Source organism: Pinus tabuliformis, chromosome 9 (assembly GCF_031772625.1).
Source record: "Pinus tabuliformis cultivar Carrire ecotype Pingquan chromosome 9, CPIR1, whole genome shotgun sequence".
NCBI classification, from domain to species: Eukaryota; Viridiplantae; Streptophyta; class Pinopsida; order Pinales; family Pinaceae; genus Pinus; species Pinus tabuliformis.
In genome coordinates this window covers 1,004,263,567-1,004,279,421 of record NC_142307.1, presented here as the reverse complement: position 1 = coordinate 1,004,279,421, position 15,855 = coordinate 1,004,263,567, and the positions used below count along the sequence as shown (strand labels likewise).

At 36.9% G+C, this 15,855-nt stretch overlaps 1 protein-coding gene across 3 annotated transcripts in view; it reads left to right on the top strand.

Moving 5' to 3' along the window:
* ATH9 (ABC2 homolog 9) overlaps positions 1–15,855 on the top strand; it is a 274,795-nt gene that overhangs the window by 130,408 nt on the left and 128,532 nt on the right. For all 3 annotated transcript variants that reach the window (XM_089439644.1, XM_089439643.1, XM_089439645.1), the window contains one exon: positions 93–204. In XM_089439644.1, coding sequence (XP_089295770.1) covers positions 93–204 — 112 coding nt within the window. The remainder of the gene's footprint in view (positions 1–92; positions 205–15,855) is intronic.

The following is a 15,855-nucleotide window of genomic DNA, read 5'->3' as shown; positions in this document are numbered from 1 at the left end:
GTCTTCTTAGAAAGCAAAATAATACACTGGATTTTATTTTCTATCTATTTACTAGTGTTTGGCTAAAATGGACATCTGGATATATCATGCAGATAAGCCAGGCTTTTGCAGAGATGATCTTCAAACATGGATTTGTGCATTGTGACCCGCATGCCGCAAACATGATGGTTCAGGTTGCACCCTCTAGTAAAATGGGCATCCTAGGTATAGGCTCTTTTCTGGTCTCCCTTTGCATTTCATAGTTGGACTCATTTTCAAATTGGATTCCTCCCTCCCAACCTGAATTCTATTTTCGTTTTTTTGGTAATACTACAGTAAATAGCTGTTACTTATTTGCTAATATCAATTATTATTACAAACCATTGATGTTGAATCTTTCAAGATTAGTCTTCGGCCCTCATAAATTTCAATTTTGTTTTATGCTTAAAGGTTGAAAGTGAAGAGATATATTCTATGATGGGTTGGTCTCCCTTTTTTCGAGGGGAACCAATCCCTTGGGAATCCTGTTTTCTCTTAATTGAATGTAAGGTATTTTGTAATGCCTAGATTTTCACAAACAACCAGACAATCAAACTAAACGTAGAATTACCAATTTAATTGCAGATACATACTTGGATATCCCGTTTGAAGTTGATCTCGGGCTGACGTTGCTCCTGCTACCAAACTGACCAAATCCTCCTTGCCTATTTGGGATCAACCTATCTGATTCCCAGATCCAAAAGACTTCGAAATTGAAGAATTCTGGCCCCCGTGACCAAAACCCCAATAACAGTGCTCAAATCCCGATTTCACAGTTAATTCAACCCACAAATTCCCTCTTCCACTATGGATCTTCCTCTATTATACTCCGTGTTTCTGCAGAAAAATTCCCCCCCGCCACCCCCCTCCCCTTGTCTTATATCAAACCCCCCCTGCCCCCATACGGTGGCCACCTTATCAAAGTTTTTTCCTGCGATGAGATAAGGTGATAAGGTTTATTGAAGTATGAGCAGGCATCCACCACTTGCGTTAATAGTTGACAACAAAGCCCTCCCTTTTGATAACACATATATCACATTTGCCACATGCATTAATGGTTGACAAGAGAGTCCTCCGTTTTAATAAAACATATATCTTATTATGTTATGTAGTATGTGATATGTTATATAATTTACCAATGTTCCACCAAGTTTTCGGGAAGTGGGGACGGGGGAGCGGGGATACGCAGGAGCGACCTATGCAAAAGCTCCCCACCAATTTTTAGGAAACGTGGGGGGACGTTAGGGTCTTTAACACAAGGGACCTGACAAAAATAGTAAAATAAAAATACTATTGTGATATTGTCTGAGATATAAGAAGGAAATAAGCCATGTTTGTCTCAAGCTTTTTTATTTCCTCTTGGTGAATGCGGAGATGGGCTGAGTAGTCCAGATGCCAGAGGGCTTGATGGATCAAATCAAATGTTTTTTCCTGTTGTGGATTTTTCATCTTTGGGCGATTTTAGTGAGCAATGTGAAGGAAGATGTTGCTGGCCACAAAGAGGCACAAAAAGATTCCAAATCATCGCAAGTAGGCAGTCAGTCTTCGGGTCCTTCAAGTTGAGAAGTTGACTTGCTTCCAAAAGATGAAGCTATGTAGATGTTTGCTCCAAAGTATACACTAGTTGAGGCTCCTAGGAGTGAACTTGGTTCATCTGTTTTCAAAAGTCCATATATTCCTGCATCTAGAAAAATTGCAACTGTGGAATCAAGTATTAATGAATATGTCTACAGTGCTACACCAACACCTTCTCCTTACCTTTAAATCTCTGATAAAAATTCTGAATATTCTTGTAAAGAAAATGACAATTGTAAAGGGAAGGATGATTACACGCATGTGCAGTCAGAAAAGCAATTGTATGGGAAGCCATTAAAGTTATTAAAATTTGACTTTATTAAAATTATTTGACCTTGATTTTTTGGGAAACGAAGGAAACATTTCCTTTTTTGGGAGGAAATGACCCCCTTTGGAGTTTCCATGCATATCATGTTTTTGGGAGCGTCGGGAAACAACCCCCAGATCACCCAACGTCCCCAGAGCGCAAGGGAGCGAGGAACCATGATTCCCAGGTGAGGGGACGCATCCTTGTGGAACACTGTAATTTATTGAGGTGTTTGTTTATTACATACTTTGGAATTTGAATAATTTAATAATTATAAATTTATCTATATTTCTTTATTAATTTGATTATAAATATGAATGTATAATATTTGTTTATAGATATAAATTTATTTTATATTTCTTTATTAATTTAATTATAAATATGAATTTATAGTATTTGTTTATAATTATAATTTTATGAATATTTCTTTATTCATTTACTCATAAATATAAATTAATTTTTTTCTTAGGAATTAGGTATTCAATTAGTATGCATATACACCCTATAAACCTTAACTTTGGGACGAAGTTTACTGAAGGAGGGGTGTATATAATGACACATCTCGAACTACATGCAGAATGGGAATATTCACATACATACAATGCATGTAGTTCGAGATGTGTCATTATATACACCCCTCCTTCAGAAAACTTCGTCCCAAAGTTAAGGTTTATAGGGTGTATTAGTAATTACTATAGCGATTATATAATCATGTAATACATTTGAATATTCCCATTTTGCACGTAATTTGAGATGGGTCGTTACATATTTGTTGATCTTCCTGCACTTCATATATTACATGACAATCAAATTCATCAAAACTTCTTAAAAGATTGAAAATTCGACGTTTGTCCTAAAAAATTTGTCATGATCCAATATTATCTAGAGTTGTAGGTTGGGGAATTACCCGTATTACATACCTGGTGTGTGGTATTGGCATAGTTTTAAAAATTGAAACTAGATTTTGAACTAACCATCTATCTAACAGGGATTTGAACCAGAATTGGATCAAATCACATTCAACAAACCAGAAATGAAAAAAATACAAAAAGTGATTAATTTTTAAGGAAAAAAAATATTTTTAAGATTTCAAACCATGATTCCAAACTATTAGAGGAAAAATATGCAAAGTTTGTTCATCTATATGCCATCTAAGGGTGAATATATCAAAATGGCATAGAGTGCAATAGATATCAACGAAAAAATACGTAATCAATGAGGCTCTAAGTGGCCTTTAGTGTCAAAAAACAATGCTACAAGTTATTGGGCCAATGGCTTGTTGTCGCTCAAATTGTACATGCATGGTGCGACAATGACTCAGGGCGGGGGTTATCACTCTGATCCTTGCCCTCTCCATTCTAGCCGTCTCCCAACAATAGGCTGTGGGGGGTAGACCCTATGGAATATGAAAATGCGAGATTTGTTGGCAACCAACAAACTTGGGAGGCACAATTGAATGGCCTAGCCACTTGGTTAATTTTAGCAAGTTAATAGATTAGATTGGATTATTTTAGTGAGACCAGTGCCTTATGGAGTCAACCACTTGCTTTATATTGATTAAATACCAAATGTCTAGATGAATAATTATTGTTTAAGAGATGCTTAGCTAGCTTATATGAAGTGCAAGTCCTACAATCTAAGTGAGGTGCAAAGTCTTGGTTTATTTTAGTTAAATGCCTAGCTAGGTGAATCCCTTGATCCTTAGTTGTTTTGAGGCTAGTCTCTAAAGTAAGTTGTAGAGAGAAGTCAAGGCAAAGCAAGCGATGGCTTGGTTAACGTTACCTCTCCTTGAAATCTAACTACTCGGTGCCTTCCGCTCTGTAGAGACTATGGCTTTGACGACTGCAAGGTCACCGTGTTAACTACTAGAGAGGGTCTATCCTTAGCAAGCTACAAGAATAAGGGTGGCCCTATCTTTCTATCAACCAAGCTTATGCTTGGAGATTAATTAATTAATGCAAGGCCATTCCTAAAATGCAAATGCAAGGTGATTGAGTGCTTCTTAGGGTGAGATTATTTAATGTTCTTCAAGTACTTAATTTCAAATGCTCCTTAGATATGACAAAAGAGTACTTAAATGACAAATGAAGGATAATCTCAACCACAAGATGGAGTGCTCAAATTCAATAGTGCCCAAAAGATATATTCAATGTAACCAAGAGATAATTGCTCAAGCGATAGATGGAAAACAAGATTAATGCTCCTTAAAATTATAATAATTCACCAATATGCCAAAGATAAATTATCATCCTAGATATCCAATTTAACCATGAACAATAAACCCAATGACAATAATGGCTATAAGAAAGATTGGAGCACTTATCGACGATATTACTTAGAACAATTAGACAAGGTTCTTTATGGACAATGCAAGGATGAAAAGGATACCAATAAACAATTGCTCAAGAGATTGATAATTCAGATGATTTATGTTCTTTATACACAACTAGCAATTTTCAAAGGATATGACAACAAATTATCACAATACCAATCTCACATCGAAAAATTAGATCTCCAATGCTAATGTGAAAGAACAAAATATGCTCAAGTCAAGGTTCCTTTTGATGACCAAATTAGATGACACCAATTTAACAAGATATTCAATTGTTGGGATTACTCAGATTATTCAAGATGGAACTCAAGTGCTTTTAAGAGTGAGTTACACAATTGCAAGATTATGGAAATATTTATGAAGCTCACAAGAGACAATATGTTAGATCTCTTATTAGGAAGCAATGTAACATTTAATCAATTATCAATCTCTTTAAACAATCCAATTTTTATCAATGTAAACAATCCTTTCCACAATGTGGTATGCTTACCAATAGAGCATTAACAAATATCAACCACCTTTATGCAATTTGTGCTCAAATTTTATGACAACAGTAAACAAAAGAGGCCAAATTATATCCAATACTTATCTCTTTAAATGAGAGCACTTCAAAATGAAAATGCAAACAGTGAGAAATGTTTATGAATGCAAGAAAGAAATGCATGCAAATGAGGCAGCCAGGGAAAGGGTAGAAGGCAACCTTCTTAAACAACTTTGCCAACACAAGATTGTAGATAATGAAAAAAAGATAAATGCTCCAGATACCACTGTTATGATCAGACTTTGTGATGCCTTCCAAACAATGTGACAGTCATCAAAAAATTATGAAATATGCTGAACAATGATTACCCAATTGATGCAATGACTTGTTAATGTATTTAGGTGACTTATTAGTTAGTTTGATGCCATTTTCATTTTTTTTATACCACTGTAACCAAACTGATCAGAGGCTTCTAGTAAAACAGTGATGGGATTGAGGGTTTGAGGAAGCAAACCAGCGGGCCTTTAGGTCTTGAGAATGGGTAGTTTGCTTGCCCAAAATTATTCCAATGAGTTGGCCCCCTGCAACAACAATTGTTAGCTCAAAAATCTCTGCAACCACCAAGAATTAGTGACAAAAGAAACTCAGTGATAAACCAAATGATGACTGAAAAGAGGCAAAGAGGGCTAGAATAGGGCAACAATGAGGGCTCGAGGCCAACGCTAGGCCAAGGAGGGGCAGCAGCTAAGGGAGGAGGCCTAATAGGCCTGCCGCAACAAGGAAGAAGGCCAGGAGGGGTTGCGGCACCTAGGGCAGGCCTCCAAGAGGCTGCCTCTAGGGAAAAAAAGGTCTTTAGGCCTGTGGCATGGGTGAGGAAGGCTACTGAGAGGGAGCAGAGGAGGAAGAGGGTAAGTGGAGGGGAGATAAGGCCTTGGAAAGGCAGCAGCCCTTAAGGGCTGACGGCAAGGGGAATGAGGGCCACACTAAGGGTTAGGAGGCCAATCTAGGCTGGTGACTCACCAAGTAAGCGAAATGAGGCTACGACTAGGGCTAGAAGGGCCAACGCTGGGCCTTGAGGGCCTTAAATTTTTTTTAAACCCCTACAAATTCAAATTTTTAATTCAGATCTTCAAAATTTGCCACAAAGTGCCACAAATACTCCTTTGAGGCTAGCATCTTCCTTCTTTTGCTCGAGCATTGAGTCTGAAGGTTAGCCGGAGGCCAGATCTTGCCTTCCTAGGCCTAGATCTACCTAAAAAAGCCAACGATTTCCTCCAAAGGGCCAAACATCTCACTCGGGTGAGAGAACCCCTCACGAGGTTTGAATTTTGCTTGAGAATTCACTTACACAATTTGAAATAAAATTTCCCAAGATCCCAATATACACAAAATTGAAAAAAACCCAAAAAACCCCACTTGCCGCAAAACAAGGGTTAGAAATAATTTACAAAATTATTTTACAAAAAATATTTACAAAATATTTACTCATATACAATACTTGAAAATTTTAATTTTTGAGAAATGGATCTTGAACGACAATGGTGGATAAACGTGTTCTTTGAAAAATTGGAATATTGGCCACAAACCCTTCTGTAAAGTTAGAATACCATATAAAAATTCCTAGAGCCCAAACATAGTCGGCTCTTTCCCAAAGTCTGTGAACTTGGAGCCCAAGGGCCAGCGTACCTGCATATCTCTATAAAATTTTCGCAAATCAAATCGTTAGATCATATAGTGAATCAAATCACCTAAGATAAAAAAATATTTCTTACCAATAGAATGTCTTATCACCTACAAATGAAATAATGAATCATATAACAATTCCACACAATATAGGATTAGCACATAACTAGCACGTACCACAGATCAATGGAACAAGAACACTATGAACTGAACCCCAAAGTCTTTCTATTATGATATTAAAACGTTTCCAGCAGAGAAATGGCTCAACACCAACATTACAAATTTACATCATCTAGAAAATAGCCCAAGTTCATAATGACTTGACAAGCAAATGTCTTCTATTTATAGAGAAATCCTCCAAAGTGGAAAATAATGGCTAGTTGGCTTGATCCCCGTCAAAATAATTTCGACTGTTGATAATAATTTGATCATCTTTTAATCTTTGCCGTCGAAAATCTATTATGAGGAAAATTTCTAATTTCACTTAAAAACCATTTTTTATTAGTCCAAAAATTAATATTTTGGATTAATTTCCTCAAATTTGACTTTTACTTAACCACCAAGGTCCAAGGGCTTAATTTTTCTTAAAATATCCATTTTTCCTTGATGGGTGTTCTCGAAAATTTGACTTTTCTTCGACCCATGATTTTTTTTGATTATTTTCCACTTGAAGAAATTTTAATTTCTCTATAAATATTTTTGACTCTAAATTAATTATTTTTTCTGGCTTAGGATTTAATTCTAATTTAGCCAGAAAAATTAATTAATTGACACAAGAGGAGATTAATATTTTTTCCACCCTCAAATACTTTAGCCATGGTGTCTAAATATGAGGGACCATGCACTAAAATAATTTTTACATAACAAATAATTCAACACTCAAAGGGGGAATACACATTCGTTAGACCCTTAAAATAATTACCCAATCCTGCGTCACAATGTGATCTATTATAAATCAAGTGACCTATAATAAAATAATTTAGCCAAATAGCTTAAATTATTCCCAAATCACTTTTACAAAGACTTGATATAACACTAGGACGTAGCTAAGACCTTGTCAATGAATTTCACCCTTGCTTTGGGGTTTAAGCTGGAGAAAAAACTCTGCCAATTATTCGTGTTTAGAAACACACATAATTTGATGAGGTTAAAAAATCTCTTAGGATGGAATTTGTCGCCAAAATCAAAGGCTTACCTAGGTGTTACAAAATTAAACGATCGTACTAGCATCATTTACATCACAAATTGCAAAGTTTGGGTTTACAATGATATAACAATTGGATGGCTGACGATTTTGATCCTTGAAAAAACTGTGTACACAACTTCCTTGGACTTGTGACAAAATGGGTACAACATCTGGCTCCATATGGAGACATGTTGCTTCATTGAAGTAACGTGAGAATCCAAAATCCTGCATCCAAGAAAACAAGATATATAATGTAGATATCCGCTTATAATCAATATCATCAGTCATATATAGATCTAGAAAACATCTATCCTAACATATGAAAAGACAGAGAAATTTAAATACATGAAATAGAATACTAACTGCTGACAGAAATGAAATCCTAACTAAGAGAGTAGGGTTAGAGATACTATACAAAGGATGCCTGATGGCATCAGATGCCATCCTTGTGGCACAATTTGGAACACCTGTTTGCTTGTTGGTGGATCCATAGGTTATTTGTCAGATGTCCCTTGCTGAATCTTGACCCTCTTTGGCTGATGCAAACTTTCATCATTGTCCTGCACATCTTTGTAAATTTCAAGCTGTCTTCTTTTCTTGTTCGGAAAATGACATGAAGAAAAATGATATAGAGGCCAGAAGAATTTGGTCACAACTGCATTATGCTTTGAAGGATGACCCTGTGGCTCAATCTCGAGATCATTATCTGGCCTCCTTGGATTTTCAACATGGTATCTTCTTTCAACTTCCTTGTATAACCTGACCATACCACCTGTTGCTGCAGGAATAATAGCATATGATAAGTCCATCTGAATACATCCACCTAAGTCAGCGACAAACTTTCTTGATAGAATCATTCCTCATACATCTAGCACATCAATAATTGCTATGTCCATGGTGATGATCTTGTATGGATAGTTAGCCAAGGAAACTTGTAAGTCTTTAACTACACCAAGGAGTTCAATTTTCTTTGAATCCATTGAGCAAATGTTGTGATAAGGCCTAGAAATCCTCAAATTCAATTGATCCATAACTTTCGTAGTCATGACATTGGTTGATGCACCAGAATCCAACATACAGTTATGAAGCAATTGATTATTAACCTCTAACATAAGAAAGAAAGGTTGATTATCCTCATTAGTCATGTAACAATTTAGATCCTTTAACTTAATCTCTTCGTCCTTTAGATGTGTATCAATCTTATCCTGTTGAGCCATTTCTAAAGCTTTGAAAAATGCCGCCATTTCAGATCAAATCTTTAGAGGTTCAAGCATTGGGACAAACATCTTAATATTGTTAATCCATGCAACCCAATCGATTTTCAATCCTGATTTATATTTCTCGGATGCAACCTGTCTATTTTGACTTGGCTCCTTACCCTTCCTTTGATATGTATAACCTTTACTTCTAGCAATTTCTAGAATCTGCTCCTGAGACAGAGTTTCACCATACATTTGTGTGATAGGGTCCTTTTCATCACTGAAGTTATTGATGGCAAAAGATGAAGAGATCATGTTTGTGCAACGACTTTCCTTTGAAGCATTAACATTATTTATCTACTCACTGGTTCCTTCCTCTAGGAGTTTTCTAGCAAGAGCACATGAACTTTCCTCATGAAAACTTTCACAAGGTCTGCAAAATGGAATAGGCTGATCAACAACATTCGCAGACTCAAGAGGAGTAGGAGGTCTCTGATCATTGGGAGGATTTCTTTTTGGCCATGGATTGTTGTTACCTTTAATATTATTGTTTATAGGTTGGACACTTTGAGCTTGATTTTGTTCCATTTGAATCAGCCTAGACTGCATTGCACTTATTTCTCTAGCATGCTCAATTCTCATTTCCTTAACCATTTGAGTTAATTCTTTAATTGGGTCATGCTTTACTCCTTTAATTTCTTTCCCTTTATATTTGGATGGACCCCTTTCAAAACCAGGAATTTCCGATTTACCATAAGCCTTCTTATCCTTTTCTAATTCTTCAACTATACCTTGGGCAACAACTAAATTTGTAGGCTTAGCGCGTCTTATCTCATATGATGTATCAACACTAAATGCCTCTAGATATTGTTCCAACAATGTTTTGTTAGGTGGCTTGTAATCTTGATTCATATCCTTAAGAATACCATTGAATCTTTGCTTAAACTCTTCAACCGTCTCATTTTCATTTTTCTTGATAGAGTTAAGTTCCTTGAATAAATATTTTCCTTCTCTTTGGTCCCCTTATTTATCTTTGAATGCATTGAAGATAGCTTGCAAAGAATCAAAAGTACCATTGGACTTATCCAAAAACCATTGCAAGGCATCATCCTCTAACGAAAGGGCAAAGAGCTTCATTCTAAGATCCTCGTGATTGTACTTGAGCTGCATGAGCATGTCTTAATATGAAGGATGTGAACTAGTTGATGTGAGCATCAACTTTGATCGCATTATTCCCTTGCAAAAGCGAAATCTTGTCTATACCGACATCTAGAAGGTTGTGAGGGTATCCCTGAATGTTGGTGAAGTTGCAAGGCCTGCAGAAATCCATGAGGTCTTGACTGATGGGATCAGGGAAAAGCAAGTGGATGTCAGAGAGGGCTTCTTGTCCGAGAAAGAATAAATGATTACTAGAATATAATTTGTTTAAACGAGCTGTTAAATCATTTTCAGGATTAGAAGTGGGGTTAAGCAAGCTATTAGGATTCCTTCTAGTATAAGCTCTTGTGAATGGATGAATCAATGTAGTTGCCACCCAAACAAGAAACTGACCCGAATGTCCAGGTGCTAAAGGTGCAGATAGAAAAAATATGGAAGGATTGGTAAAGAGAGAAGATGAAAAGATGATGAGATTGGAAAGGATGATGATAAGTGTCGTAATGCCAAGGTTCAATAAATTGGTCCCCGACAATGGTGCCAAAAAGTGTGCATTGATGGGTCAAAGTAGATGAAAATGATAATAAGATTAGGAAGAATGTCGTTAAAGCGCTGAGAACAAGATAAACTTTTCCCCGACAACGACGCCAAAAAAATGTTGTGGCGTTGTCGGCTAAAATGAAGGAAGAAAGTTGACAAAATGATGTAAAAAGAAGGATGTTGTGAAAATGGGAATAGAAAAAATCTGTCCTCGGGAACGACGTCAAAAATAGTCACACAAATTGTACACGCATGGTGCGACGACTCAGGGTGGGGGCTGTCACTCTGGTCCTTTCCCTCTCCGTTCTAGTTGTCTCCCAACAACAGGCTATGGGTGGTAGTCCCTATGGAATATGAAAATGCGAGATTTGTTGGCAACCAACAAACTGGGGAGACACAATTGAATGGCCCAGCCACTTGGTTTATTTTAGCAAGTTAATAGATTAGATTGGATTATTTTAGTGAGACCAGTGCTTTATGGAGTCAACTACTTGATTTATATCGATTAAATACCAAATGACGGGATGAACAAATCGTTACTTAAGAGATGCTTAGCTATCCTATATGAAGTGCAAGTCCTACAATCTAAGTGAGGTGCAAAGTCTTGGTTTATTTTAGTTAAATGCCTAGTTAGGTGAATCCCTTGATCCTTAGTTGTTTTGAGGCTAGTCTCTAAAGTAGTTGTAGAGAGAAGTCAAGGCGAAGCAAGCGATGGCTTGGTTAACGATACCTGTCCTTGAAATTTAACTACTTGGTGCCTTCGACTCTGTAGAGACTGTGGCTCTGACGACTTCAAGGTCACCGTGTTAACCACTGGAGAGGGTCTATCCTTCGCAAGCTACAAGAATAACGGTGGCCCTATCTTTCTATCAACCAAGCTTATGCTTGGAGGTTGATTAATTAATGCAAGACTATTCCTAAAATGCAAATGCAAGGTGATTGAGTGCTTCTTAGGGTGAGATTATTTAATTTTCTTCAATTACTTAATTACAAATGATACTTAGATATGACAAAAGAGTACTTAAATGATGAATGAAGGATAATCTCAACTACAAGATGGAGTGCTCGAATTCAATAGTGTCCAAGATTTATATTCAATGTAACCAATCTAAAAATTTCATCTGTTGCAGTAATTGGAAATTATTCTCCTAACTATAAATTTAATTATGCAGTTTATTTGCTATGACAAACAATGAATAAATCACGTCCAAGAGATGTAATCAATGTAACCAATGTGAAAATTTCATCTATTGCAATAATTGGAAATTATTCTCCTAACTGTAAATTTAATTATGCAGTTTATTTGCTACGACAAACAATGAATAAATCACTACTGCAATTTTCACCATAAAAATAATGTGGAAAATAAAATACTGGAAACTGAGAAATTCTAGTGCACACAAAAATTTAACACAATTGTTTTTGGACAATTGTCCCCAGAAAAACCCAATTTGGGAAAACTGGTGCAACAGATGAGGGTTTTATTATTATTCTTCAGTAGCAAATCTGAGTACAATAATTTGGATGCTCTATTGGCAATCCAATTTGGGAGAAACACTAGCAAATTTATTGTGAGAATTTTCTCTCACCCCACAATTGGTTTCTGTCCCCATAATTGCCTCCCAGCGACACGCAATCCCTTATGCGTCAACTTCTACGCAGAGCTTACGTAGATATCGCTGCAATTGCCTTCAGAAACCTCTGAAACCCTTAGCTCTATCTCTGTTTGGCTCTGGAACTGACTCACTGCCTCATCTAACCAAAATTTTGGCCTCCAGCTGCTGAATCACTAGCTCCTCCAACTAGATTGAACTGACTGCTGTTATGCTTGCGTAGACCCTCTGGGAATTTCAAACTCCCTCTCACTGCCTCTTCCGAAACTGAAAGACTTCCTCTGGAAATGCTGCTGACCTCCTCTGCCACCTGCTACTCACCCTCTGACTCAATCTTCTCTGCTGAATCTCTGCTACTGAGAAAATCGAACTGCCTGGGCAACTGAGTATCTGCACTAGCATATATTCTCCAAGTGCCCATCGACTTCTTATAATCCTCTATTGGGTCTCCAACGACCAAGATTAAATCTTAATCAAGGGCTAGGATCATCTTGAAGTCGATTCGTGTGAGTTTCTAGACTCTTCTCACCTTATCTCAATTAATACTGATTAATTAACCATATTCCCTAAGTTTAGACTTAGGAAATATTTAAAAATTGGCTAATAATCTAATTGAGATACTTCTAGGTGGAATTACCAGAAACAATTTCTGGGTTTTGGATATCTCAGAATTCTAGCCTCTCAACCAAATTTCATGGCTAGAACACATTCGATGCTACAGAAACTAACACTAACTCTTAGCGAGGACTGTGTTCTCTCTCTAGTGCTGCACATCCTGCCACAACACCCTGTCTCTGTATCACCTCTGTCACACTGCTGATGTCTGGCTGCTGCTACCCACCAACTACTGTGAAACTTTGATGCTACATTTGTGTTGATGCTGACACTGCTATACTGCTTCCAACACTGCATCTGCACTACAACTCCCTCTCATCTGTTGCTATTGCAACTGCAACAACTGCAACTGAGAAGCATCCAAAATAATTTGTCCCTGCTACTGAAATGGTTTCTCCACCATACCCATATGTTCTCTGAAATAGATGAACTTATCTCTCCCTAGAGCTTTTGTGAGTATATCTGCAACCTGCTCTCTTGTGGAAACATACTGTAGCTAGACTGCACCACACTGCACACAATCTCTGATGAAATGACATCGAATATCTATATGTTTCGACCTGTCATGAAACACTGGATTCTCATAGAGCTTGATGCAACTTTGATTATCACAGGAGAAACTTGCAACCTCCATCTTCTGCATGAACAAGCTTACTAACAGCTTTTGAAGCTATATAGCTTCGCACGTAGCTGTGCTTGCTGCCATGTATTTTGCTTTTGCAGAGCTTAGTTCTATTGAATTCTGCTTCCTGCTGCACCACGAAACCATCCCCGATCCAACGCGGATTCTAAAATTCCTCAATGGGGACTTTGACCTAAAACATGATGACCCAAGCATGAACCCCATGCTTTAATAAGTCATAATAATAATACTAAAAATATCTTTTTCATTCTTTTGATAAATACATTTCATTGTGACTCAAATACATTTTATGAAGACCAAACCTAGTTACATTCTTCAACACTCCCTCTTAACTAGGGAGGTATTCATAATAGCAAGTACAAGGAAGATCTCAAAAGATATGAACTATGAAAAGTTTAGGCACCACAATGCCATGGACTAGATTCCTGACCAGGGAATCTATCCAAGGTCCTCCAATAGTTTAGGTACTCATGGTGCCACAAACTAGATTCCTGACCCGGGCAATCTATCCAGGTGGGACTAAGATGGACTAAATCTTTTAGCCAGTCTAGGTACCACTAGGCTTACTAACTAAGCATCAACCCAGGGATCCAGGTGCATATCTGAGGTCAGAGTTCTATCACCAATGCCACCCTCCCTACTTCAGGATCTAGACATCAACACATAGCGTCGACCTGATGTCCTCCCAGGCAATGTGTCTCACACACAAAGCCTTAACCTCAAGCATGCTTTTTCAAAAACATTGAGAGATTTCCCTGAACAGTCACAACCCCAATTAGTAACAACCTTTCAAATACTCATGAGTAAACACAAACCTTCGGGGTCTTCCGACTTCTTGATGCTGCCTCAGAATTCATCACAGTAGGACTTCGAGGTTTCCCAAACAAAACTTGACAAAGGTTTCCTTAATCATTCAACTTCCTTTCCTACTTCACATGCAACAACCAAAACCAACTTTCCTTCTTTCAACAACACCTTAATATGTATTTTCCAATTTCTTCTTGAAGGTATCCATCATGACTATAATATGCCCTCCCTCTCAACTCGGGAGATATACTCTTTTCTAGGCTCCCTCTTGACTTAGGGAGATCAACTTCTTTTCTATGACATCGGAGAATTTTTCATGGCTTCCATCCTTTTTATCAGAGTCACATTCATATAACTTTCTTTGTCACGCTTATCAACTTTACTTACAAACATCTTCATTATCTTGAAGATCATGTACCTGCACAACTTAGGTAGCAAGTACAACCAAATCCATAGAAGCATGAAGTTAACCATATTAGAATCATATAATAATGGAAGCATTAGACTTTAGACACTAGATACCTAACCTTAGTTAGGTTCATAATCAACAAGAGACACATACTTCAACTTCTTGCCCAGGTTTTGTTACAAACCCTAAATCACATCAGTAGCTTAGACAAGATATCAATCTTATTATATCATGGGCCGCAATATCTCTTTCAACGATATGACAAATTCTTTTATAACATATAGCAACCCCTAGAAACACTTCAAACAAGTATAATTCAATAATGCATCTAACAAATTTTTGAATTCGTATGTTAGATTTCCACTAGGATTTAGTGCAAGGTCCTAGATTTCATACATGAGCCATTAAGCTTCAATAATCAAAACCGATCACAACTGAATTTCAGATTTTAACAATCTTTCATAAATCTTAGATTATCACACTGTCATCATATATTAGAGAATTGAACTTCTACTAAGGTTTAGTTACAAAACCCTAGAATTCACAAGCACTATCATCCTAAAGTATCAAACTTCGAGTACGACTTAGTTCCAAACCCTAGGACTTATGACCATCAACAATTAGGTCAACACATATATATAGGATTCCATCATCATGCACAAGCATATTATAACAACATATGTTAGTCAAACTCAACGACACAAACACATTCAGACATCTAACATATTTGATTAGATGGACAACCATATGTCTAGGGTTTCATTCCTAGGACATTATCTAAAATAAGGGTCTTTCTCATAAACCCTACCAAACCTTAAAGATCTAGGGTTTCAACAACAAACCCTAATTTATCAATACTTCAAAGGTTTGGGATTTCAAACATCATCATTCAACCCTAACAAGTTAGGGTTTTTATAACCATACCAAAACCCCAAACATGACATCATCAAAGCATCAAAATTTTTCTTTAGACTTCAACAATAACCCTAAGTAGGCTAGGGTTTCACACATTATCATCGACATACCCTTAAGTTAGGGTTTTACAAAGAACCTTTTTAGGGTTCCACAAGAATAATCAAAGATATGAGGAGGGTAGATTTATCTAATGATGAATCACCCAATCAAGAATCTTTATGATTCAAGAGAGCTAGACACAATAATGTTAGTAATGTAGAATAGTTTATCAAGAATGAATATACCTTTATCATGAAGAGATCAAAACTTATAGTCTAAGGCATATCTTTTGTTTCTTAACAAACCTTGTAATTCCAATGCTTTGTATTGTGAGGCCT